Source organism: Marmota marmota, unplaced genomic scaffold (genome assembly GCF_001458135.2).
Source record: "Marmota marmota marmota unplaced genomic scaffold, marMar, whole genome shotgun sequence".
Taxonomy (NCBI): Eukaryota; Metazoa; Chordata; class Mammalia; order Rodentia; family Sciuridae; genus Marmota; species Marmota marmota.
Genome location: NW_026000240.1, coordinates 33,272,223 through 33,296,443, shown reverse-complemented (window position 1 = coordinate 33,296,443; position 24,221 = coordinate 33,272,223). Strand labels below are relative to the sequence as shown.

The following is a 24,221-nucleotide window of genomic DNA, read 5'->3' as shown; positions in this document are numbered from 1 at the left end:
TTCTCAGCACCTCATATAAATAAAAAATAAAGGTCCATCAACAACTAAAATGAATAAAATAAATAAATTTTTTTAAAAAATATAGCAAACATTATATTAATGGTGAAAATGAAATGCCTCCCTCTGAAATCAGGAATGAAACAAGGGTGGCTATGCCACCATTTTTAATATAACATTGTTCCTGGAAATCTTTGTAATATGGTAAAGGATAAGCAGCAAAAAATAAATAAAAGTTCTAAGAATTGGAAATGAGGGAGAAAACTGTCATATTCACAGGTAGCACAGAGGTTCATGTGAAACACTCAGAATTAACAAGTGAGTTTAAGAAATTCTTTCAACTCAAGGTCAGAATACTAAAGTCAGTTGTTCCTTTGTACATCAGCAAGCAAGTACATAATGAAAGTTTTTAAAAACAAAATTTTCAGTGGCATCACAATATATTAGATACTTAGGAATAAATTGACAATGAAAACTTTAAAATATCCATATATAGGACATCTTTTGACAGAGTGGTTGTTTAAATGAAGCACAGACATGGAAGACAATGACAGAGCTTAACAAGGACGTCCCATTAGAAGATGTGTGGGGACCAGAGGTAAGAAAAACATCTATCTGGAATCACAAATTTGCCCTTAACAAAATCTTTGTGGAAACACTTTGGATTTTAATTTGCTTTGAATCTATTTTTCTCTTATTTTAAAAACACTCTGATTTGTTTTATCTTCTGTCGATTCTGTATTGCATGCCTATAATCCCAGCTACTTGGGAGGCTGAGGCAGGAGGATTGTGAGTTCAAAGCCAGCTTCAGCAAAAGCGAGGCACAAAGTAACTCAGTGAGACTCTGTCTCTAAATAAAATACAAAATAGGGCTGGGGATGTGGCTCAGTGGTCTGGTGCCCCTGCATTCAATTCCCGGTACCCACCCCCCAAAAAAAGACAACCTACCTCCTTTACCTGTCTCCCACCACCACTGCCATGCTGGGGATCAGTTATTTTTTTATTTAAAAATCAAGTAGTCAACAAGGACTTACTTGGATACCCTACTGAAATCAATCCCATGACAGCCTATGTTTCCCTTCCCTATTTTCTTTAATATGATGAACATTTACAACTCTCTTGACACATTTGTCAAGTTGAGGCTCAGATCCAAGAGGGAAGGTTTGGAACTCCCACAGCTGAAAGAACATACAAGAGGAAATGAGGGGAAAGGGAAAAATAATACAAGGGGGAGAAATGAAGGTCAGTAGAGGGGGTAGAGAGAGAAGAGGGGAGGGGAGGGGGGATAGTAGAGGATAGGAAAGGTAGCAGAACACGACAGTCACTAGTATGGCAATATGTAAATCAATGGATGTGTAATTGATGTGATTCTGCAATCTGTATATGGGCTAAAAATGGGAGTTCATAACCCACTTGAAGCAAAGTGTGAAAGATGATATATCAAGAACTATGTAATGTTTTGAACAACCAACAATAAAAAAAATACTGGTTTCAAAAAAATATATATATATATTAATAAATAAATTAATTATAGCTTATTTCTTTGTTGAATCAGCAGAACAATCACCCATTGAGTCTCTGACCAGGTTCAAAGCAAACAGGGTTGACCTAGGATGACCATATAAATGATTGGCCAAAGAGGAATGCTACCAAATTAGACCACTAAATAGATAAACTTGGGGGCTGATTACCCTAACCGTGTCCCAATTTGAATAGCTGTTCCTTAATATGTTTATAATATTGCAATAATTGGAATATGGCTTAAGATACAATTTGTTTGTTCTACAATGCAAAAAAAATCAAAAATATAATAAAGGCAAAGGCCTTAGTATGTTTTTTTAAAAAAAAAATCTGTCTGCTAAGAATTACCAAGAAACCCAGTTGTTTCTTATTAATAGAATTTCAACATCTCAATTGTGAGGGGATAATTTTAACCACTTTGTGTGCCTTTTTTATGTCATCTTCTATTTTTTAGACTAGAACAAATGTTAGAATTATTTCATCAGTTCCTCAAATGGCATTCCATCCTTTATATAGTAGTTCTAAAAATGAAAGTTTTTTTTTTAATTCAGCATTTCAAATGTGATAAGAATGTTTCAGGCATTTAAAGAAAGGATTCCAACCAAAATTCATATGGAACCTCAAATGACCCAGGACATGCAAAGCAATTTGAGTATGAAGAACAAAACTGGGGGTATAAACACTTTGTGATTTCAAGACTCCTAAAGCATAAAAAAGTAAAATGAAGAACCAATAAATTGGATGATATCAAACTAAAAAGCTTCTTCCCAGCAAAGGAAACAATCAAAAGATGGAAGAAAGAACCTACAAAATGGGAGGAAATCTTTGCCACTGCCCCTCAGATACAGCATTAATCTCTAGGGTATATAAAGAATTCAAAAAATTTAACACATACATGCACACAAAAAACAAATAACCCAATCAATAAATGGGCAAAGGAACTGAACAGACTTTGAACAGAAGAAGAAATACGAATGACCAACAAATATATGAAAAAAAATGTTCAGCATCTCTATCAATTAGAGAAGTACAAATTAAAACTACACTGAGATTTCACCTCAGTCCAATCAGAATTGAATTGCAAACATCCAGAATACAAGTAGCAATAAATGTTGGTGAGGACATGGGTAAAGGGGTAAACTCATACATTGCTGGTGGGACTGCAAACTGGTGCAACCACTATGAAAAGCGGTATGGAGATTCCTCAGAAAAGTTGGAATGGAACCACCATTTGACCCAGTTATCCTACTCCTCAGTATATACCCAAAGGTCTTAAAATCAGCCTACTACAGTGATGCAGCCACATCAACATTTATAGCAGTTGAATTCACAATAGCTAAGCTATGGGACCAACATAGGTGCCCTTCAACAGATGAATGGATAAAGAAAATGTGGTGTGTATATATACACTATGTAATATTATTTAGCCATTAAAAAGAATGACTTTAGTAAATTTGCCAGTAAATGGATGGATCTAGAGGCGGATCATGCTCAGTGAAATAAGCCAGTCTCAAAAAAGCCAAATGTCAAATGTTCTTTCTGAAATGTGGATGAATAGAAGTTCAGTGGAGTAGACAAAGGGGAATAAAAGGAAGGGGATGGGATTAAGAAAGACAGTGGAATGAATCTGATATAATTTTCCAATATAGATATATGAATATATCACATGAATCTCCACCTCATGTACAACCACAAGACTGGAATCTTAATTAAAATAAGATCTATTCCATGTTTGTATAAACATGTCAAAATATAGTCTCCTGTCATATATAACTAAAAAGAACAAATTAAAAAATCAAAAGTATATGTATTATAAAGTTATAGTTATCACAATAGGATGGTTCCAATATAAAAATAGACACATCAACCAATGGAACAGAAGAGAAAGCTCAGAAATAAACCCATGCACATACAGTCAGGTAATCTTTGACAAGGGTGCAGGAACACACACTGATGAAGAGAGTCTCTTTAATAAGTGACATTGAGAAAATTAGATATTGACACAAAAGAGTAAGATTGGACCTTTAGTTTACATCATACACAAAAAAATTAGCTTAAAATAGATTAAAGACTTAAATGTAAGGCCTACCAAGCATAAAATTCTTCGAAGAAAACATAAATCATAAAAAAAAACTCATCAACATTGGTTTTGGCAACATTTTTTTTTTTTAGATATGACACCAAAAGCACAGGCAACCAAAGCAAAAATAACTGAGCAGGACTATGTCCAGTTAAAAAGCTTCTAGAAAGCAAAGCATACAGTCAAGAAAATGAAATATCAACCAATGGAACAGGAGAATATATTTGAAAATCATATATTTGATGAGGTATTATTGTCCAAAATGTATAAGGAAATCATACGACTCAATAACAAAAACAACAACAACAAAAAAAAGTCAAAACTCAAAAATGGACACAGGGCTTGAAATAACGTTTTTCAAAAAAAGGTACATAAATGGTCAACAGAAATGTAAAAATGGGCTCAACATCACTAATTATTAGAGAAATACAAACCAAAAACCATAGTGAACCATTACCTCAAATCTGCCTGGATTATTATTTTCAAAAAGACAAGGGATAATAAGTGTCATGTCATCAATCATATAATAAAAAAAAAGAGTGTAGAGAAAAGGGAATCCTTTTACACTGAGGTAGAAATTGGGGTGTCAATTGGGACAGCCATTCTTTGAAAAAATACTATGAAAATTCCTCAAAAAAATTAAAATAGAACTACCAAATGACCCAGATCCCATTTCAGGAGATATCCAAAGGAAATAAAATCAATATCTTGAAGAGATATCTACACCCCCTACATTCATTGCATCATTATTTAAAATAGCCAAAATATTGAAACAACCTGTGTGTTTGTCAATAGACATATGAATGAATAAAATATAACAGAATATACATGTATATACATATATGCATGTAAACATATATCTATACATTTATGTATACATAAACACACACATATAACATAGACTAATCAAAAGCTAAAGAGAGGGGCTGGGGGTTGTAGCTCAGTGGAAGAGCACTTGCCTAGCATGTGTGAGGCACTGGGTTCAATCCTCAGCACCATATATAAATAAATAAAATAATGATCCATCAACAACTAAAAAATACTTTTAAAAAACTAAAGAGGGAAAAGTGAATAATGATATGTCATAGAAGCTTGGAAATGGTTTTACATATTCCTGGAAATCCAGAAGTCCACAAGACTTTCCTGTACATGCTCAGGAAAGACCTGAAAAGACTCTAGACTCTCCTTTCTGGCTGAACTTGAGGGTCTGTGCAGGCAAGAAATGAGACTTAGGCATTTTTGTAATCTTCCTGCCGAGTATTGAAGGTAAACCCCAGCTCACATGGAGAGGTCCTCGGGAAACACTAGGAGATTGATTGTCTCAAGAAGTTTAAGAAAATCTTTGTCCATTCACTATCTGACCATACACTGAGTCTTCAGTGGCCTCACACAAAAAATAATATAGACTTTACATAATTATTTCAGAAAGTCACTAAACAAACAAACCATACCTACAACAATAAGTAGCAATAATAAGAAGACCCAGGGATAGAAGAAGAAAATTAGATTTCCAGAGTTGCCACATTATGTTATTTAAAATGCCCTGTTTTCAACAACACCACCACCACCAACAACAACAACAACAACAAAAAATCACAAAGCATGTAAAGAAACAAAAAGTAACTCATACAAAGGAATGAAAAAGCAACCAACAGAAATCACTCCCTAAGAAGGACAGATATTGGGCTGGGCATAGTGGTACATGTCTGTAATCCCAGCTATTTGGGAGGCCAAAGCAGGAAGATCACAAGTTTTAGGCTAGCCTGGGCAATTTAGTGAGACCCTGAGTCAAAAACAAAATAGTACTGAGATGTAGCTCAGTAATAGAGTGCTTGCCTAGCATTTGTGAGGCCTTGGGTTCAGTTCCCAGTACCAGAAAAAAAAAAAGAAAGAAAGAAAAAAAAAAAAAAGAAAAGAAACAAATGTTAGACTTACTAGACAAGGAATTTAAGTCAGCTATTTCAGATACATTCAAAAAACCTAAATGAAATAATGTCTAAGGATACAGAAACTATAAAAAGGAAACAAATAGCTTTTTGAGTTGAAAAGTACAATAACTACAATGAAAAACCCAACATAGGAGTTTAACAGCAGAAGAGAAAATTAGTGAATGTGAAGTTAGGCCAGTTGAGATTATTCAGATTGAGGAGCAGAACCAAGGGCATTTTTGTTTCGGTCCTGGGGATTGAACCCAGGGGCATTCTGCCAAGGAGACCCCACCCACCCACACACACACACCCTATTTTTATTTGATTTGTGACAGAATCTCACTAAATTGTCCAGGGCTGGCCTTGAACTTGGGCTCCTTCTGCCGCTGTCTCCAGAGTAGCTGAGATTACAGATATGTACCACCACACTCATCTAGATTAAGAAATAAAAAGAAAAAAAAGAATGAAGAAAAGTTAACAGCCTAACTTGACCTGTGGCATGCCTTCAAGCCTATTCACATACACATGATGAAAGTGCCCAGAGAAGATGAGGAGAAAGGGAAAGAATGTTCAAAAAAATAGTGACAAAAAAATTCTCAAGCTTAATAAAAAAAAATTATACAGGAAGTTTGACAGGCTTCAAATAGGATAAACTTAAACATATTCACACCTAGACATGTAATCAAACTAGTAAAAGACAAAGACAAAAAAGAGATTTTTTTTTCTAAGACACTTAACAGATTTCAATTTGACTCAGTCCTGTAAATCAAAACAGCAAACAAACAAAAATTGTTTTTGTATACTTAACCATTTTTTAAAAAAAATATTTATTTTTTTAGGTGTAGATGGACACAACACAATGCCTTTATTTTTATGTGGTGCTGAAGATCAAAACCAGGTCCCGCCCGTGCTAAGTGAGCCCTCTACTGCTAAGCCACAATTGCAGCCCCTACTTAGCCACTTTTAATAATCCACACAATTTGGAAGCTATTTAGGCAAGCAAATATTTATTAAGCAAAAAGACAGCATTAAAGATTAAAACCCCTTAGATTTAGAGAGAATGCTGTTCAAGTCTTTGGTACACATTTATTTGTAAATAAAAAACACAAACATTTTCATATAAAATACAAATAAAATTTCTGCACTTTAAACAACACTCTCCAAGCAGTGAAAAAAAAAAATCAACCAACGGGATGGGAAAAATATTTTGCACACCATAGATGTGTTTAGAATAAAGAACTCTAACTACTCAATAATAAAAAGAATAATAGCTGAATTAAAAATGGGCAAAGGAGCCAGGAATGGTGACACAATCTTGTAATCCCATCTGTTCAGGAGGTTAGGGCAGGAAGATTGCAAGTTCAAGGCCAATGTGGGAAATTTATCAAGACCCTGCCTCAAAATAAAAAATAAAAAGAGCAAGGGATGTAGCTCAGTGATGATACAGAGCCCCCTGGGTTCCGTTCCCAGTACCACACACACAAAAAAAAGGCAAAAGACCTAAATAGACATCTCTCCAAAGGTACACAAATGGCCGATGAGCACATGGAAATATATATAACATCATGACTTGTCCAAAAAATAAAAACCTCAGGAAGAACTTTTCCTCACCCTGTAGGATAATTAATCCAAAAAGTCAATAACAAGTACTGATAAATGTATGAAAGAATTAGGACCCACATACACAGCTAACGGAAATGTAAAATGGCGTAGTCACTATGGAAAACAGTGCATCTGTTCCTCAAATGACCAGAAGTTCTACATATAGACCCAAGGGAAATGAAACATAGCCACACAAAAACTTGTACACATATGCATAGAGCAGCATTATTTAGCCTGAAGGTGGAAACAACCCAAATGCTCATGAATGGACAGACAGATATATAGAATATGGTATATCATTTGGAATATCATTTGGCAATAGTAAGTTATGAAGTACTGATACTTGCTACAATATAAGTAAACTTTGAAAACATCATACTAAGCAAAAGAAAAGAGACAGAAAAGGCCATTTGTGCAATTCTAGTCATGTAAAATACCCCCAAATAAGCAAATCTATAGACACATAAAGTAGATTAGCAGTCACCAGGAACTCAAAGAGGAGATATGGGAACAATAGGGATTGACTACTGATAGGTAGTATTTGTTTGGAGGGAAATGAAAATGTCCTGGAATCAGATAAGAACAACAGCTGGGGATGTGGCTCAAGCGGTAGCGCGCTCCCCTGGCATGCGTGCAGCCCGGGTTTAATCCTCAGCACCACATACAAACAAAGATGTTGTGTCCGCTGAAAACTGAAAAATAAATATTTAAAAAAAATACAGACCTGTGAAATTACTAAAAAAAAAAAAACCCACTAAATTCTACTGTTTAAAATGGTAGATTTTTTTATTAGCTCATTATAGAGATACATAGCATTCGGGTTCATTTTGACAAAATCATACATGCAAGGAATTTGATTTCCACCCCTTCTCCCCTTTCTTTCCTCTCCCCCTTCTCCCATTCTCCCCCCTTTACTGACCTGCCTTTTTCTTATTTACTAATTTTTTTAAATATTGTTTTAGTTGTTGATGGACCTTTGTTTTATTCATTTATTTGTAAGCAGTGCTGGGAATTAAACCCACTGCCTCACACATGCAAGGCAAGCATTCTACCATTAAGCCATAACCCTAGCCCCATATTTATTTATTTTTTTATTGGTATTTTCTTCATACTCAGAGAGATGAAATTCCATTTGGTACATTTATACATGCATATAGCATGAATTTGTTAAATACATTCCATATTTTCTCCCCTTTCCCATCCTTCCTCCCTCCCTCTCATTCTCTCCTCCACTGATTTTCCCTATCTCCCCCCACTGCCTTCTTTCCCTTATCTTGCTGTAGCTTTCACATATGAGAGAAAATGTTCCACCCTTGATTTTCTAAGTCTGACTTATTTCACTTAGCATGATGTTCTCAATTTCCATCCATTTACTGAAAAATGCCATTATTTTCATTCTTCTTTATGGCTAAGTAAAACTCCATTGTGTGGATATGCCGAATTTTTCTTGATCCATTCATCTACTGATGAGCATCTGGGATGATGTCATAATTTAGCTATTGTGAATTGTACTTCTATAAATATGGATGCAGCTGTATCGTTACAATATGCTTATTTTTTGTTCTTTTGGATAAATACCAAATAGTGGGATAGCTGAGTCATATGGTGGTTCCATTCCTATTTTGGGGGGGACTCTCCATACTGGTTTCCAGAGAGGTTGTAGTCCCACACCAACAATGTGTCATTGTACCTTTTCCCCGATATCCCGCCAGCATTTATTATTTGTGTTCTTGATCATTGCCGTTCTCACCGGATCGAGATAAAATTCCAGTGTAGTTTTGGTTTGCATTTCCCTGATTGCTAGAGATGTTGAACAACTTTTCATATATTTGTTGGCCATTTGTGTTTCTTATTTTGAGAAGTGTCTGTTTAGTTCTTTTGCCCATAAAATGGTGTGTTTTATGGAATGTAAATCATAATTGCAAATAGATCTGGAGCTGTAGCTCAAAGACAGAGCACCTGTTCAACATGCTCAAGGCCCTAAGTTCAGTGCCCAGCACCACAGAAAATAATAATAATAATAATTAAATAAGACTTTTACAGACAAAATTCTAAAACTTGATAGAAGGACATAAAAGAATTTCTAAACAAATGGAGACAGTCCATGTTCTTAGGAGAAAAAAACTCTGTTATCCTAAAAGATAGCCTTTGTTCTCCAACTCTATGAACTTTATTGTTAGAGTCTGTAAACAAGTCTGGATGGCGCCTGGCATTTTGCCAGAGGGAGTGGTTTGTGAAGTAACTCCAGCGAGCCATTAAGTGTGGAGATTCCTTATTGGTTGACTGTTGTATTTATTTTATGTTAATTAAGATAAGCTGTGTGGAATGTATATATACCCCTCCTGTCCTACAATAAACGGTTCCTACTCCTGCTGTATCAATCTACACAAGTTGTTCGTCACCCCCTGGGTTATTTTGCTGCAGCCGGACTGCAGCACTTTATGAATAGTCAAAATTCTAGCATGACATTTCAGGAAATTAACACTGGCTCCCCAAAAATGCTTAACAGAAATGTTTATATTTTAGAGTATCTTTGAATAATTTGAGAATTGGAAATATCTAAATTGATAAGTTTTGGACATTCGGATTGGATCTATCTGGTTTTGTTGCCTTATTAATGGTGGATTTTTATTGGCCTTCTCAATAATTAAGTTTTGCACATTTTCTTCAGTTAATGTTGGAAGTTTACATTTTGCCAGGAAATCATTTTCTCTTAGTGTTCAAATGTAACCATAATATTCTTTTATATTAATTTAAATCTCCCTATGGTTATTTTTGCCTTTTTCATTACACTCTTTCTTGATCACCCAGGTTTCTGAGATTATTTCTCTGTAATACTGGTCTTGTCAAAATACTGCCTTTTAAATGTATTTTCTACTCCTCATTGCTGTTTGTGCCATTTAAGTTTTTAAACTTTATTTTACTGCTTTATAGATTCATCTGGTCCATCTTTTTCTAGTTTCCTAAGGTGGAGCGAGGGACCAAAGTTTGAGTCAAGGCAAGGCAGGAAGTGGAGAGGTGTCTGGAGATATGTGGCCACAGTTCCTCCTGCTCTGTCATGTGACTGATGACCAGTGAGAACTGTGGATGAACTTCACATTAAAAGACCCTTGGCTATTCCCTATTTTTCCATCTTGAGCTCTGGCACATCTCTTGACAGAGCAGTAGACAGATGGTTTGTGTTCCCATGGAAGACTTTATTCTGAGGAAGACTCAACTCTATGGCCAATACCTTAATCCCTATGTCATAATGCAATTGTGAATTCATAGCTTTCCCCTCACTCATATTACTAGTGGCCAGGCCTTAGGAGCAGAAAAATCAGGACAATTGAACCATCTAGAGACAGGCCATGGGGATTAAATTTTGTGTAAGATACATGGTCAGATCTTCCTACGGGGGTGAAGGGATATGTGGGTATCACCCTGGACCTTATACATCTTGGGTGGGGAAAAGGACACTGCAGCCGTGCGTGCCTGTGTACAGAGCCATAGAAAGAAACAGCAGTCTTAACTAATGGATGCATTTCCCATTTTATTTGCGTGACAGAGTGAAGGCCGTCTCATTTTAATTAAAACTAAGAAGAAAGATAAGAAAAAAAAAAAGAAGCAGTCACCGAAAAAGACAGATAAGGTGGGTAGAATTCCACACAGTTAAGAGAAATCCAGACCATTTATGACATGAGGGTGTGGGATTCTGCCTCTTATAGATCCAGAGTATAAACCACCCAGCAATCAATTCAATATTGGCTCATTTCCCGTCTGTCCCCTTATTAACCTGGGCTCTCTGGGTCTGGCTCTGTGGCATAGAGAGTAATTGGAAAGAATGGCTTCCGTCAAAGGATGGAGGGGCTAGAAGTAGGAATGTGAGGACCTGAATTAGATGGTAGAATGTTCCAAATATAGGAAGACTGGGATACACATTATATGGTGAAGGTGCTGAAAACATATGACAGTATGGGCTGAGGCTGTGGCTCAGGTGTAGAGCTCTCACCTTGCATGTGTGGGGCACTGGGTTTGATCCTCAGCACCACCTAAAAATAAAATAAAAGTATTGTGTCCACCTACAACTAAAAAATAAATGTTAAAAAAAAAGCATGCTTGTGGCAGAGAAAACTCAGCCAATATGTTTTGAGATAGGAAGTATTCAAAGAAAAACAAGGCTGATGTGTTGGGAGGCCAACGTCAAACCCAAAAAGTCCTGAAGAGATGGATGGAAATAAAGTCCCTCACCTCCTTCCTACACCTCTCTATTTGCTCATTGTTTTTCTCTTGATCTGTTCACTAGTGAGGTAGTCAAGAGAAGGACACTATGACTGAGGCTGAGGTCCCGAGTGGCAGTGAAAGATCCCAACCAGGTCTCCTGGCTCCTGGTTGGTGTCCTGCTAACTCCCTTGAACTCTCCAAGAGAGGGCTGAAGGGATGACAAGCTGACCTTAGGAAAGAGAATCCAGGCCCCTGACAACGTTCCCTGGGTGGTCTCTCTTATCTCCATCTAGAAAAAGCAAACAAAGGAAGCCATCAAGATCCAGGCCTGGTGGCGGGGCACCCTGGTGCGCCGGACACTGCAGCATGCAGCCCTCAGGGCATGGATCATTCAGTGCTGGTGGCGGACGATACTTATGCAGGTGGCAGAGAGGAAGCGACGGACGGCACTGATTGACTTTGCATGCAGAGAGAGGGCAGTGGTCAAGCTCCAGTCTTTGATTCGCATGTGGCGCGTCCACTGGCGATACTGCCAGGTGCTCAATGCCATTTATGTCATTCAATGCCATTGGCAATGCCACAACTGCCAGACATGTGCTTCCCTCCGGGGCCACTGTGTGATCACCTCCACTCACCTGCAGTTCCACATTGAGATCATCAACAACTAGAGACTGGCAGAAAGGGGCACTGTGTCTCCCGTCCCCAGTAAACATCTAACCTGGTCTTGGTCTGTCTTATGGTATCCCCAGATAATTGGAACCTTGAGACTTGGGTCTTGCTTGTTCTCCCTTGGAAAAAAATTCAATGGAGTTTCCTCCATGTGTCCACCGACCCTGTAATTGGATTGGAAATGGTCCTATGCTGCTTACTCTGTTGTCAAAATAGAAACAGAAGTCCCAGTCTTCCCTGACTTATGACAGAGCCAGAAGTCCAAGTTCCCACTCCTAGCCTCATTCCTTTCTTCCCAACCAGGGATGGAGAAGACAAGAAGACATCCGCCTGAAAACGCTGCATATATGGATGAACTATGAGGCTTTTCTCTGTTTGCCTGGGATCAGAGTTGATTGCAGACTGGGGTGCCTCAGTTTCCTCTTTGGCAAGCATCTAGAGAGAATGCCAATATATTTGGCTGACTCTCCTGGGAAAAGTGCCATGTGGGCCCAGATGAAGGATAGAAGGTTGGCCTTAGTAGTGGATGGTCCTGGGGCCTGGCATGCTAATGAGGAGGTGATGACTCTGGTGACTAGTGAAAAACAAGTTCACAGCACCTCAATTCTTTCTTTACAACTCCTTATCCCAAGAGCTGTGCAACAAACAGTGTTCCTTCTTGTTGTCCCTATTCCCTGGTCTTTTCTCAATTCTCAGTGATTTTTATCATTGACCAAGATGATACTATCAAAATCTTTAATTCTCACCTCAAATAAACTATCCCTGCTCCCCTCCTCAGCCACTCATGTCATGGTCATACCAAAGCAGCACTATTCAACAGAAACTTCTGTGATGATGAAGGTATTCTTTAGCTGCACAACCCAATATGGAAGCCCCTAGCCACATAAGGTTGTGGAGCTCCTAAAATGTGCCTAGTGTGGCTGAGGAATAGCCACTTAATTTTATTTAATTTAAATTTAATCACTTGTGGCTAATGGCTACCCCCATTGAGCGGTGAAGCTCTACACCTCATTATTACCAATAATAGTCCAATTTGCTCTATTGCTTTCTCTAATGTTCCATTCTCTAATTTCTTCTTTTCTACTAGTTTGCCTTTTCAATAACCTCAATAGAACATTTCTTCAGATGTGGTAAGTTCTTCTCATCTATTGACAGTTCCATTTTTTTTTACAGCCATCACCCCTGACATGCCCTTGGATATTTTTTTTAATCTAGTTCAGACTCTGTGGTTAATTGTTGTAATCTCTCCCCTGCACAATTTGAGTTCCATTGGTTCTCTACCCCGAGTCCCACACATCTCTCCCTCTCCCCCTTGGCCATCTCTATCTCCTCTCTCCCTCCCTCTCTGTAAGCATGTATGGGATGAATCCGACCATCTCCCTGTTCTATGCCTGCAGAATAGCAGAGCATGGCTTTAACAAAACAACCATAAAGCAGTCTCAGTCTATATTTTATGACTACATATTTTAACTGGACAAATTTCCCAATAAATTTCTCACATGTCTGCATTTCCATTGTATGGGTTGAATAATTCATACCATCTTCTCTCCAAATGCCCACATTTAACTTCTTCTCCCCTTGAACTTGGTTTATAATGTCACCACCCACTCAACTGGAGAAATGGAACAGACTAGATCCCCTTCTTCCTAACAACTCATTCTCCATCCCAGTTGCATCTGGACCACCCACACTACATCAATAACCAGCTGAATAAATGAAAGTCCTTTATCCTTATGGCAATTCAACTCCTCCTCAACCCTGCTGCCTTCTCAAGTCATTTGATCCCAATTACAAAGCCCCACTATCCAAAGTATCAACCTCTCCCATCTTTAAAAAATACTTCCTAGACCAATCTTCATTCTTGTTCATAACTTCTCCTCATAGAAAAAAATGTGCTGCCATTAGATCTACTTCTATTCTTCCCATTTTTCCCCAGTCCATTTTAGTCTCCCTTTCACTCCACTGGGACTGCACTGATCAACATCATGAATGTTCCATCTGGCCAAATCTGATGGTTATTTCTCTGTTCTTACCTTTATGCATCCTCTCTGAGGCAGGGTGCAGAGTTGACTGCTCCTTCCTTATCGAAACATGATTTTTTAAAAAGAAAAAAACAGGAATTACATGATTTAATCCATATATATTTGGGGGTGGGGTACCAAGAATTGAACTCAGGGGCACTTCATTACTGAGCCATGTCCCCAGCCCTGTTTTCTACTTTATTTAGAAACAGTCTCACTGAGATGCTTAGTGCCTCACTGTTGATGATGCTGGCTTTGAACTCACAATCCTCCTGCCTCAGCCTCCTAAGCCACTGAGATTACAGGCATGCACCACTGCGTCCAGCTAGAATATATTAATATATTAATTATATTAATATAAAATATTAAATATTAAAAATATCTCATTAATATATTAATGAGATTTGTGAAAGTAGAATCACAATATTATTATCATATCTTTCAAAATTCACAGTAATTGCTGGGCATTGTGGCACATGCCTATAATCCCAGTGGCTCAGGAGGATCACAACAAATATATATATATAAAATTTGTTGTTGATGTTGTTCATTCTATTTCATGTTCATTCTATATCATCTATATATGAAGAGCTTCATTATAATGAATTGAATCACATAATTTTAGAGTCTGAGAAGTCCCAGGATCTGCCATCAATGTGTTGGGGACTCAGGAAAGCCAATGACATATTTCAAAGGCCTAAGAGCCACACAGCCCTTGGTGTAGATTCCTTTTGTCTGAAAGCCTGGGAACCAGGAATACTTAGGCAGAGAACTAATGTCTCACCTCAAGTAGTAAGGAAGAGTTAATTTAACTTTCTTGCACATTTTTGTTCTATTTAGGCCCCCTTGATAGATTAGATAATGGCCACACATACTGGAGAGAGCCATTTGCTTTACTCACCAATTTAAATGCTAATCTCTTCCAGAAGCCACCTCACAGAGACACCTAGAAATCATGTTTTACCAGTCATCCCATGGCCCAATCAAACTGACACATAAAATTATCTAGTATATATGGAAAGTCACAAGCCCTGTGTTAGCTAAAATAATCTTTAGAGGAAAAACTAAAGCAAGAGGGATAATTCCTCTACTCAATATTGGGCTTGGTAGATAGTACAGGAGTCAAAACAAATTTGTATTATTAAGGGATAGACATGTAAATCAATGGAATCAAAGAACTCAGAAATAAACTCACACAAATATACTCAAATGTTTTTTTTTGTTGTTTTTGTTTTTGTTTGTTTGTTTTTTTGTTTTTTTTTGTTTTGTTTTGTTTTGTTTTTTTTTTTTTGCAAAGAGGCAAAAGTAATTAGATGGAAGAAAATGGCATTTTTCAACAAGTGATGCTAAAGCAACTGGATATCCACAGGCACCCCAAATATAAATTTTGACCTAAGTTTCACCATAATGCAAAAAAAAAAATTCAAAATGGATCACCAATTTAAATATAAAATGTAAAATAATAGACTTTTGGAAAATGCAGTATGTTTAGACAGAGTTCTTACACTTGACATCAAAAGCAAAATCCAGAAAAGTTGGATTTCATCAAAATGAAAGACCTTTTGCTTTATAAAAGACTTTGTTAAGAGGATGCAAAGGCAAGCTATAGGATGGTAGAAAATATTTTCAAATCCCATATCAGATGAAGTGCAAGGAAAGCCAAAGGAGATAGAAGCAAGCTGCAGAGGCAGAGCAAAGACTGCTCTCTGAGCTGCCAGCTTTATTTATATCAACAGGTTACATTAGTTCATTGGCATCATTAGTACATATTGTTCATTGTATCACAAGCAGGTTACAGAGTTAGCAACATTATACAGCTTATTCCTTAGTTATATATTAAGTTGCAATGTACAATGTTAGGAGATTTGTGTAGCCCTCAAGAAGGTCCACTGTATAATGTTACTGTTATGTGGACAGGTTTAGGCTCAGTGAAACACTGTGGTTGTCTAACAAGAGCCTCTTCATATAGGGTATTATCATAGCAGCTGGAAACAGAGCCAAGATCTCTGGGTCCCCAGCAGAAGTTAGTGGCCCTATGCTCTTCAGTCAAGATAAGAGAGGAAAACTCAAGTTTTCTGGGGGTTTTAGATAATGTAATCCACATGACGATATTTCCAGGCCCCCTTAGGGGAAAAGTTAAACTGATGTCAAGAGGTTTAGAGAAAAGTACAATGACCCCTGGTGCTTATCTGTTTGTAGTCAGGAACCTTTGGGCCATTCTAGATGCTGGTGACCATGATTTCCACTGCTGAAGGCATTGTAGATATTGGTGGTGCCTACAACATCACCACTTCCTGAGGGTGTATGACCATCCACAGATAAGAATCTGAGCCATAACAGTGGCAATCACTCCTGTCTAAGCCTCAATGGGTTATTCAACAAAAGAAGCAGTGCATACAAATAGAAAAAAAAAGACATAATTTGTTAATACAGGACTTGTTACAGATAAAAATATTACAACCCATAATCACCCATAATCTAATAATCCAGTTTGGCACATCAAAAAAAGGCTTCCGGAGCCTGAAGACTAATAATGGACCACCTCAGGTTGCATGCCAAGGCCATGTGGACAGGAAACCAAAGAAATACTCCATATATAGTCACGGAAAAAATGTTGCCCTAGAGGCACCCACTAATAAAAGAGAAGCCCAACTGCTACTAGGCCTCTGTGAGTACTGGGAACAGCATGTACCCTACCTTGGGTGTTCTTTTGGCTCCCTTAGACAAGGTGACCAGCAAAGCCGTCGACTATAAATAGAGCCTTTGTAACAGCAGGCCTTGGAAACCATTCCATAGGCCATGGCCCACGCTTTGTCTATGGAACTTTCAGAACCTGCTAGCCTGATGGAATGATAGGTGTCCTCAACATCCATGCATGATGACTGCAGTTTGCAGCAACAGAAAACTGTCACTGAGGGACACCAGCCTCTTATATTTTGAAGGCCTGAAGCAGTCACCAAATATACTTATCTTGAAGAGCAGTGTATCTGCTTGGTTTGGGGTACTAGTGGAGACTGGGCACCTTACGGCTAGAACCCCACATGGGATGCTGCAAATTTACCTGTCCATTCTTTGGGTACACCCAAATCCAACCAATGAAATTGGCCAGGCTGCCACATCTTTCTTTTTTAGGGGAGTATCGGGGATTGAACTCAGGAGCACTCAACCACTGAGCCACATCCCCAACCCTATTTTGTATTTTTATTTAGAGACAGGGTCTCACTGAGTTGCTTAGCACCTTGCTTTTGGGGAAGCTGGCTTTGAACTCACGATTCTCCTGCCTCAGCCTCCTGAGCTGCTAGGATTACAGACATGCACCACCGCACCTGCCCTACTGCCATATCTTGCCACATTTTTACTGACTATTTCTGTTTGAAGAATGGCAACTGAGTGACTGGATTATCAAAGGATTCCTTGTGTGGAAACAAGACTATGGCAATAACTTATTGCCTGGAAGGAAAAAAGGGTGACTTGTGGTTCAGGCCACCAAGACGGGGCCCTCTAACTCTTATCTGAAGGTGATACTTCTCCCAGTGCCTCCCCTCTATGGGATCTCAAGGGGATGGCAAATAGAACCAAGGAGAACAAGAGTGCTAGGGTCCCTTTAGTGACACCAGGGATATCTTCTCTCTCCAGTTAGGTGGGCAACATTATAAGACATGTCAGGTTTACAAAACTGGACTAGACGACTGAGCCCCAAAGTGTCAAGCAACAAAGATAATGGGTGTGTGCAGAGGTAGTCATATCAGGGCTGAGACAGACAGAGACAGACCAGTATACACCAAAGCAGCTCAATCCCTGCCCAATAGGTGGAAAACAAATACCTTAGACCCCAGGAGAGGGGAAAAAGGGACACTTCCCTGTCAATCTGCTCTTTCAACAGGGACATTCCAGTGGAGACCTGAAGTGCCTTCTTTAGGCTCTTTCAAGCTGTGGCCACCTCTGTTTACCTGATGAAATCTTGAATCTCAATCCATCACGGTGCTCTCTCATCCTGTCAGTGATACACCTGTGCTATAGTTTAGATTTGAAGTGTTCCCCAAAGGTCCAAATGCTAAAGGTTTGATTCCCAGTCCACAGGGATGGAACCTTTAAAAGGTGGAGCCAAGTAGGAGGAAGTTAGATCATTGGGGACAGGACCTTTAAGGGCCCCAGTCTCTCCTCTTTCTCTTTGCTTCCTGGGTGCCATGAGGTGAATAACTTCTTCCACCATGTGCTCCCACATGAGGCACTGACTCACCATAGACCAAACAGCAATGAGGCACTCTGGAAAGCAGTATGAAGATTCCTCAAAAAACCGGAATGAAGCTTCCATATGACCCAGCTATCCCACTCCTTGGTATAAATCCAAAAGGTCTAAAATCAGCATACTATAGGGATGCAACCACAAAAATGTTTATAGCATGCAATTCACAATAGCCAAGTTATAGAACTAGCCCGAATACCCATCAACAAATGAATGGATAAAAAAAAAAAAGTAGTATATATACACAATGGAGTTTTACTCAGCCATAAAGGAGAAAGAAATGGTGGTGGCATTTGCTAGTAAACAGATGGAACTGAAGAACATCATGCCAAGCGAAATAAGCCAAACCCCAAAAATCAAGGATTGAAGGTTTCTCTCATACGTGTAAGCTAGACCAAAATAAGGGGGGAAATGTGGGCATCCCATGAAAATAAAAGAGAGATCAGTAGAGGAAAGGAATTGAGGGGGGAGGAGGAGGAGGGAAGGGAAAGGGAAGGATGATGGAATTAAATTGGTTAAACTATTCTATGTACACATATGAATATACCGCAGTGAATTTTACCTTTAGGTTTATCTGTAATGCACTGATTTTTTAAAATTATAAGTAAAAAGAAGAAAGACTAGTGGAACAGAGGAAAGAGAATGGGGGAGGGAAGAGATAAGGGGAAGGGAAAGCACTGGTGACTGAATTGGAGCAAATTACAATCTAAGCTTGTATAATTATGTCAAAATGAACCCCAATATTGGCAATGGAGCCAATCAACCATGAACTGAAACATCCAAAACTGTAAGTCAAAATCAACTTTCTTATTTTTAAGTTGATTGTCTCAGGTATTTTGTTACAGATATATAAAGTAGACTAACACAACCAGCTTTCTAACATCACAGTGTATACCAAGAGAATCCAAGCCCTGGTTTACCAAGTGAGAATTTGGTATCTGACACATGAGAGGGAGCCAACAATGCCCTATTTTAACCTGACTCTGGCAAAAATGCCATAACCACAACTAACAAAACCTCATTGGGCTAGTACTTTGGTGTGTCATGCTCCTTTGATTATGACAAGAGGTCTCCCAGGGCTGATGATGAAAATGACTAGGACTATTGTTTGTCCTCTGTGTAGGATCTTCATGAGCAACATTGTATGGGCTTATGCAACCATGGCAAAAATGAGACTTGGCCAGTGAACACCAATGCCTCCTTACCGTGAATAGGTTACTTAAAAATGAAGCAAGAGGTCCCATGGGCACCTCAGGGCTACTTCTTTCTCTGTAGGCAATCTAGATGCAAATAGAAGCAGAAAATCTCACACCTGGAAGCTGGTAGACAGTGGGATCCTGCACATCAGGCATACTGGGGACGCTCCTAGGTGTCACCTCTGGGGAGGAGTCACACTGTGTGCCAACAGCCTAAACCTAAATACCAGGCTTATTAGGACCTGCCAGTAGGTGTGTGACTGATTCTGGTTTTGTGTCCTTTATGAGAGCTTTGGTACCAAACATAGGAGTCAATGCCCAAGAAAAAAATATAAGAACCCACACCTGACTATGGCAGACACTGTGTCCTCCACTAGCACTGCCTTGATGCCCAACAGACATCCCTTAATAACCTCAGGAAGGTTGAATCAAATAAAAGAATTTCTCTAGACTTTCTTTTAGCCCAGCTGACGGAGCATTCGGGGATTGAGCCTCAGTGTGAGTTTAGTGGGACAAATCACATTCGAATCAGCAAGGAGGTAATCAGCACAATCTAATAAAGGCCACACGTGAAAGGCCCACAACTAATATACTCAAAGGTGAAAGTCTGAAAGCTTTTTCTCTAAGACCAGGGTGAAGGCAAGGATGCCTTTCACCACTTCTATTCAGCATAATTTTGGAAATCCTATCCACAGCAAGAAAAAAATAGAACTGGATTACATCAAAATTTAAAACTTGTATATTCAAGAATGAAAATAGTAGACTAAAAAGGCCACCCACAGAATGGGAGAAAAACCTTTGCAAATTACATATACCTATCTGATAAGGTATTAAAACCCAGAATATATAAAGAACACCTACAAATCAACAGGAGAAAAAAGTCCAAACCTGGGGGAAATGGCAGCTGGTTGGGCTAAGTGGGTGGCAGCAGGCAGTCCTGTGATCTGCAGCCAGGCTCAATCCCTGAGGATGAAGGGGCAGACTGATTGGCATGAGCTGTCATCTCTGCTCCTCTAGCCTGAAAGTGTTTAAGCTTCTAAAATGTCATCTATCGGGCAACTAGTTTGTGCAGTTACTTGTTTCCTGTGTGAGCAAAGTCAGATGGATGCTTCCCACAAACTGAAAGTTGCGATTCAGTGCTTACGGTTTTAAAGATCAGCCCAGAAGACACATATCTAGCAGTTTCCCAACCTTTGACAGAAATGTTTATAAATCCTTCTGTAAGAATCACATTCTGTGGATAAATTATGGTATATATACACCATGGATTTTACCAAGGCATAAAAAAAGAATGACTTTAGGACATTTGCTGGGAAATGTGTGGATCTGGAGACTTATCATGCTAAGTGAAATAAGCCAATCCCAAACAACCAAAGGTTGTTGTTTTCTCTGATTTGTGGAAGCTAAACCAAAATGGAGGGTTGGGGGTGAAGAATAGTGGATTAGACAAAGAGAAATGAAGGAGGAGGGATACAAAAAAGAAAGACAATGGAATTAATCTAACATAACTTTCCTATGTATATATATAAATATGCGACAGTGAATTTCACCATTGTGTACACCCATAAGACTGGGATCCTAATTAAAATAAGATATATCCCATGCTTCTAAAATTACATCAAAATGGATTCTATTGTGATTTATAAAACTAAAAAGAATCAACAAAAGAAAAGAAAGAGAATGACATTCTGACCCTCTCACACCCAGTGCCTGAAGATGTGGGAAAAGTCAATCAACTAAAAGATAAAAGCATGCCCGGCATGGTGGGTAATCTCAGCTACTTGAGAGGCTAGAGGATAGTAAGTTTGAGACCAGCCTCCACAACTAGGTGAGATTGTGTCTCAAAATAAAAAATAAGGGCTGGGGTTGTGGCTCAGTGGTAGATCACTTGCCTGGCATATGTGAGGTACTAGGTTCGATCCTCAGCACCATATAAAAATAAATAAAATAAAAATAAAAGTATTGTGTCCATCTACAACTAAAAAATATTTTTAAAACAAATAAAATGAGCTAGGCATGATGGCCCATGCCTGTAATCCCAGTGGCTCGGAGGCAAAGGATAGGAATTTATTGAGGCACTAAGAAACTCAGTGAGACCCTGTCTCTAATTTTTAAAAAATGCAAAATAGGGGTAGGGATGTGACTCAGTGGTCGAATGACCCCAAGTTCAATCCCCGTTACAAAAATAAATGAATAAATAAATAAAATGGGTGGGTGGGGGCTGTACTAGCTCAGTGGTAAAATGGCACTGGATTCTATCTCAGGTACTAAAAAAAGGAAGAAAGAAAAGATAAAGGTAATAACCATATGAAAGAAGGAAATCATGCTGCTGCAGTGGATCATTCCACACAAACAGAATGCAGTTTATTATTGCAATAGAATCGCTGCCCAAAGCGAATTAATCTACTACACAGATGCAGTAAAGATTATGAGAAAAACAATAGCAATTGATTCAAAGTATAGCAAAGGCCTACAGGAGGATGGTGTTTGCCCTCATTGCCATGAATAAATTTGAAGAAACAGTTATAATTATTAAAAGCATTATGTCTTGACCTTGAAAATGATTCCCATAAGTCAAATCTGAACATAGAACAAAGGTTAAGAGAGTTAACTGCATTGAGCTTTGATATAGCAAGCTTGATAAATGATCCAGTTTTCATTAGCATGGCAGCAAGTTTAATGCAAAACCTTCAAGTTCAACAAACTGACGTCAGGAATAATGACAAATGTCACTGCATACCTGCTTCTGGATTTCAGAGCCTACCCAGCCTATCTGGCCTCATCCATATGGGACTGAAAGTTTGATCAGCAGATATCACAACAGAATCCTGAATTTATAGAGCATCTGAGAATTACATCTGGAGCAGATCATTCAATAGGAGCACTGAAGAACACTTGTGATTTGACCAGGGATCCTAGCCCAGAATGCAAAAAGTTTGTGACTCTAATACTCTCTATAGACAGAAGTGGAAAAAAAAACACACATAAACAAAACAACAACAAAGCACTGTATCTGATGCTTAAAAATAGTGGAGGAAACCCTCTTGTATATATTCTTAAAGAACACATCTATTTAAACAATAGGCTTATCGAAAGCAGACGTGAACATGCAGTGACTCTTTTTGCAAGGAAATGATCAATTGCTTTCAGAGCCAATCTATCACTGAGATATCATTCTATTTTCAAATTTTTATCATCACATTTGTACATTAGACTTAATAGCAGAACATATATATAAATGTGTGTGTGTATATATATACATATATATACATATACATATATATATATACATATATATACTGGGGAATATATATATATATTTTTTTTTTCCGTACTAGGGATTAAGCCCAGGGCTGCCTCACACATTCTAGGCAAGCACTCTACCACTGAACTGCATCTCCAATCCTTTTATTTTATTTCATTTTTGAGACAAGGTCTACCTAAATTACCCAGATTGGCATTGAACTTTCAAACCATCTGCCTCAGTCTGCCAAATAGCTGGGATTAGAGATGTGAACCACCACTCCAGGCAACAGAGTGTATATATTGAGCAGTAGGTGAGTGAGGAGTTCTTTAACTTTAAATTCCCTTAAGGTGTTTTTGTTGTTGTTGTTGTTGTTGTTGTTTTGAGAAGAGATATTACTAAGTAGAAAGGTGTCCTGTGCTGGGAGACCTTAGAAGAAATATATTTGCAACTAAGTAGCATGTCAAGAGACAAGACACTTATTACCTAGGGTTGGCTTTAATAAGTCCTATCATGGGCTGGGGTTGTAGCTCAGTGGTAGAGCACTTGCCTAGCATGTGTGAGGCACTGGGTCCAATTCTCAGCACCACATACAAATAAATAAAATAAAGGCTCATCAACAACTAAAAAATATATTTAAAAAAATAAGTCCTATCAGGAATGAATACTACAGGTCCAGTACCATCTTTTCAGGACTCATCATGATTTATTTTCTAACTCTTTAGCCCCCCTTCCATGTTTTTATTTAGTTGTTCTTTTTAGATACGCTTGACAGTAGAATGTATTTTGACATATTATACATACACGAAGTATCACTTCCCATTCTTGTTGTTGTAAAGATTGTGAAGTTACATTGGTCCTGTATTTATATATGAACATAGGCAAGTTACGTCTGATTCATCCTACTGTCTTTCCTATGCCCATTCCACTTCTTTCCTTCATTCTCCTTTGTCTAATACAATGAATTTCTATTCTCCCCCTACCCCGCCTTATTGTGTGTGTTAGCATCTGCATATCAGAGAAAACATTGAACGTTTTTGGAATTGGCTTATTTCACTTAGCATGATAGTTCCAGTCCTATCCACTTATCAGGAAATACCATAATTTCATTCTTCCTTATGGCTGAGTAATATTTCATTGTGTTTATAAACCACATTTTCTTTATCCATTTATTTATTGAATGGCACCTAGGTGGGTTCCATAGCTTTGCTGTTGTGAATTGAGCTGCTATAAACATTAATGTGGCTGTGTCACTATAGTACAGTGATTTTAAGTTCTTTGAGTATATGCCAAGGAGTGGGATAACTGGGTCAAGTTTCCAAGTTTCTCTATACTGCTTTCCAGAGTGGTTGCACCAATTTGCAGTCCCACCAGCAATGTATAAGTGTACGTTTTTTCCCCACATCCTCGCCAACATTTATTGTTACATGTATTCTTGATTATTGCTCTTCTGACTGGAGTGAGATAAAATCTCAGTGTAGTTTTAATTTGCATTTCTTTAAGTGCTAGAGATG

At 38.3% G+C, this 24,221-nt stretch overlaps 1 protein-coding gene and 1 pseudogene across 1 annotated transcript; both read left to right on the top strand.

Annotated features, from left to right (window-relative positions):
- Positions 1–544: 544 nt before the first annotated feature.
- Iqcf2 (IQ motif containing F2) lies at positions 545–12,083 on the top strand. The gene is made up of 2 exons (XM_048794054.1): positions 545–595; positions 11,625–12,083. Exons 1-2 carry the CDS (start codon positions 545–547, stop codon positions 11,997–11,999), a joined length of 426 nt encoding a protein of 141 aa, XP_048650011.1. The 3' UTR covers positions 12,000–12,083.
- Positions 12,084–20,463: 8,380 nt separating this feature from the next.
- Positions 20,464–22,364, top strand: LOC107143169 (annotated as a pseudogene).
- The last annotated feature ends 1,857 nt before the right edge of the window (positions 22,365–24,221 follow it).

Excerpts from the sequence above, each read along its gene's own strand:
- Iqcf2 (XM_048794054.1), top strand. The coding sequence starts at position 545 with ATGACAGAGCTTAACAAGGACGTCCCATTAGAAGATGTGTGGGGACCA. Across the intron at positions 596-11,624 it reads AAGATGTGTGGGGACCAGAG|AAAAAGCAAACAAAGGAAGC; the intron begins GTAAGAAAAACA and ends ATCTCCATCTAG.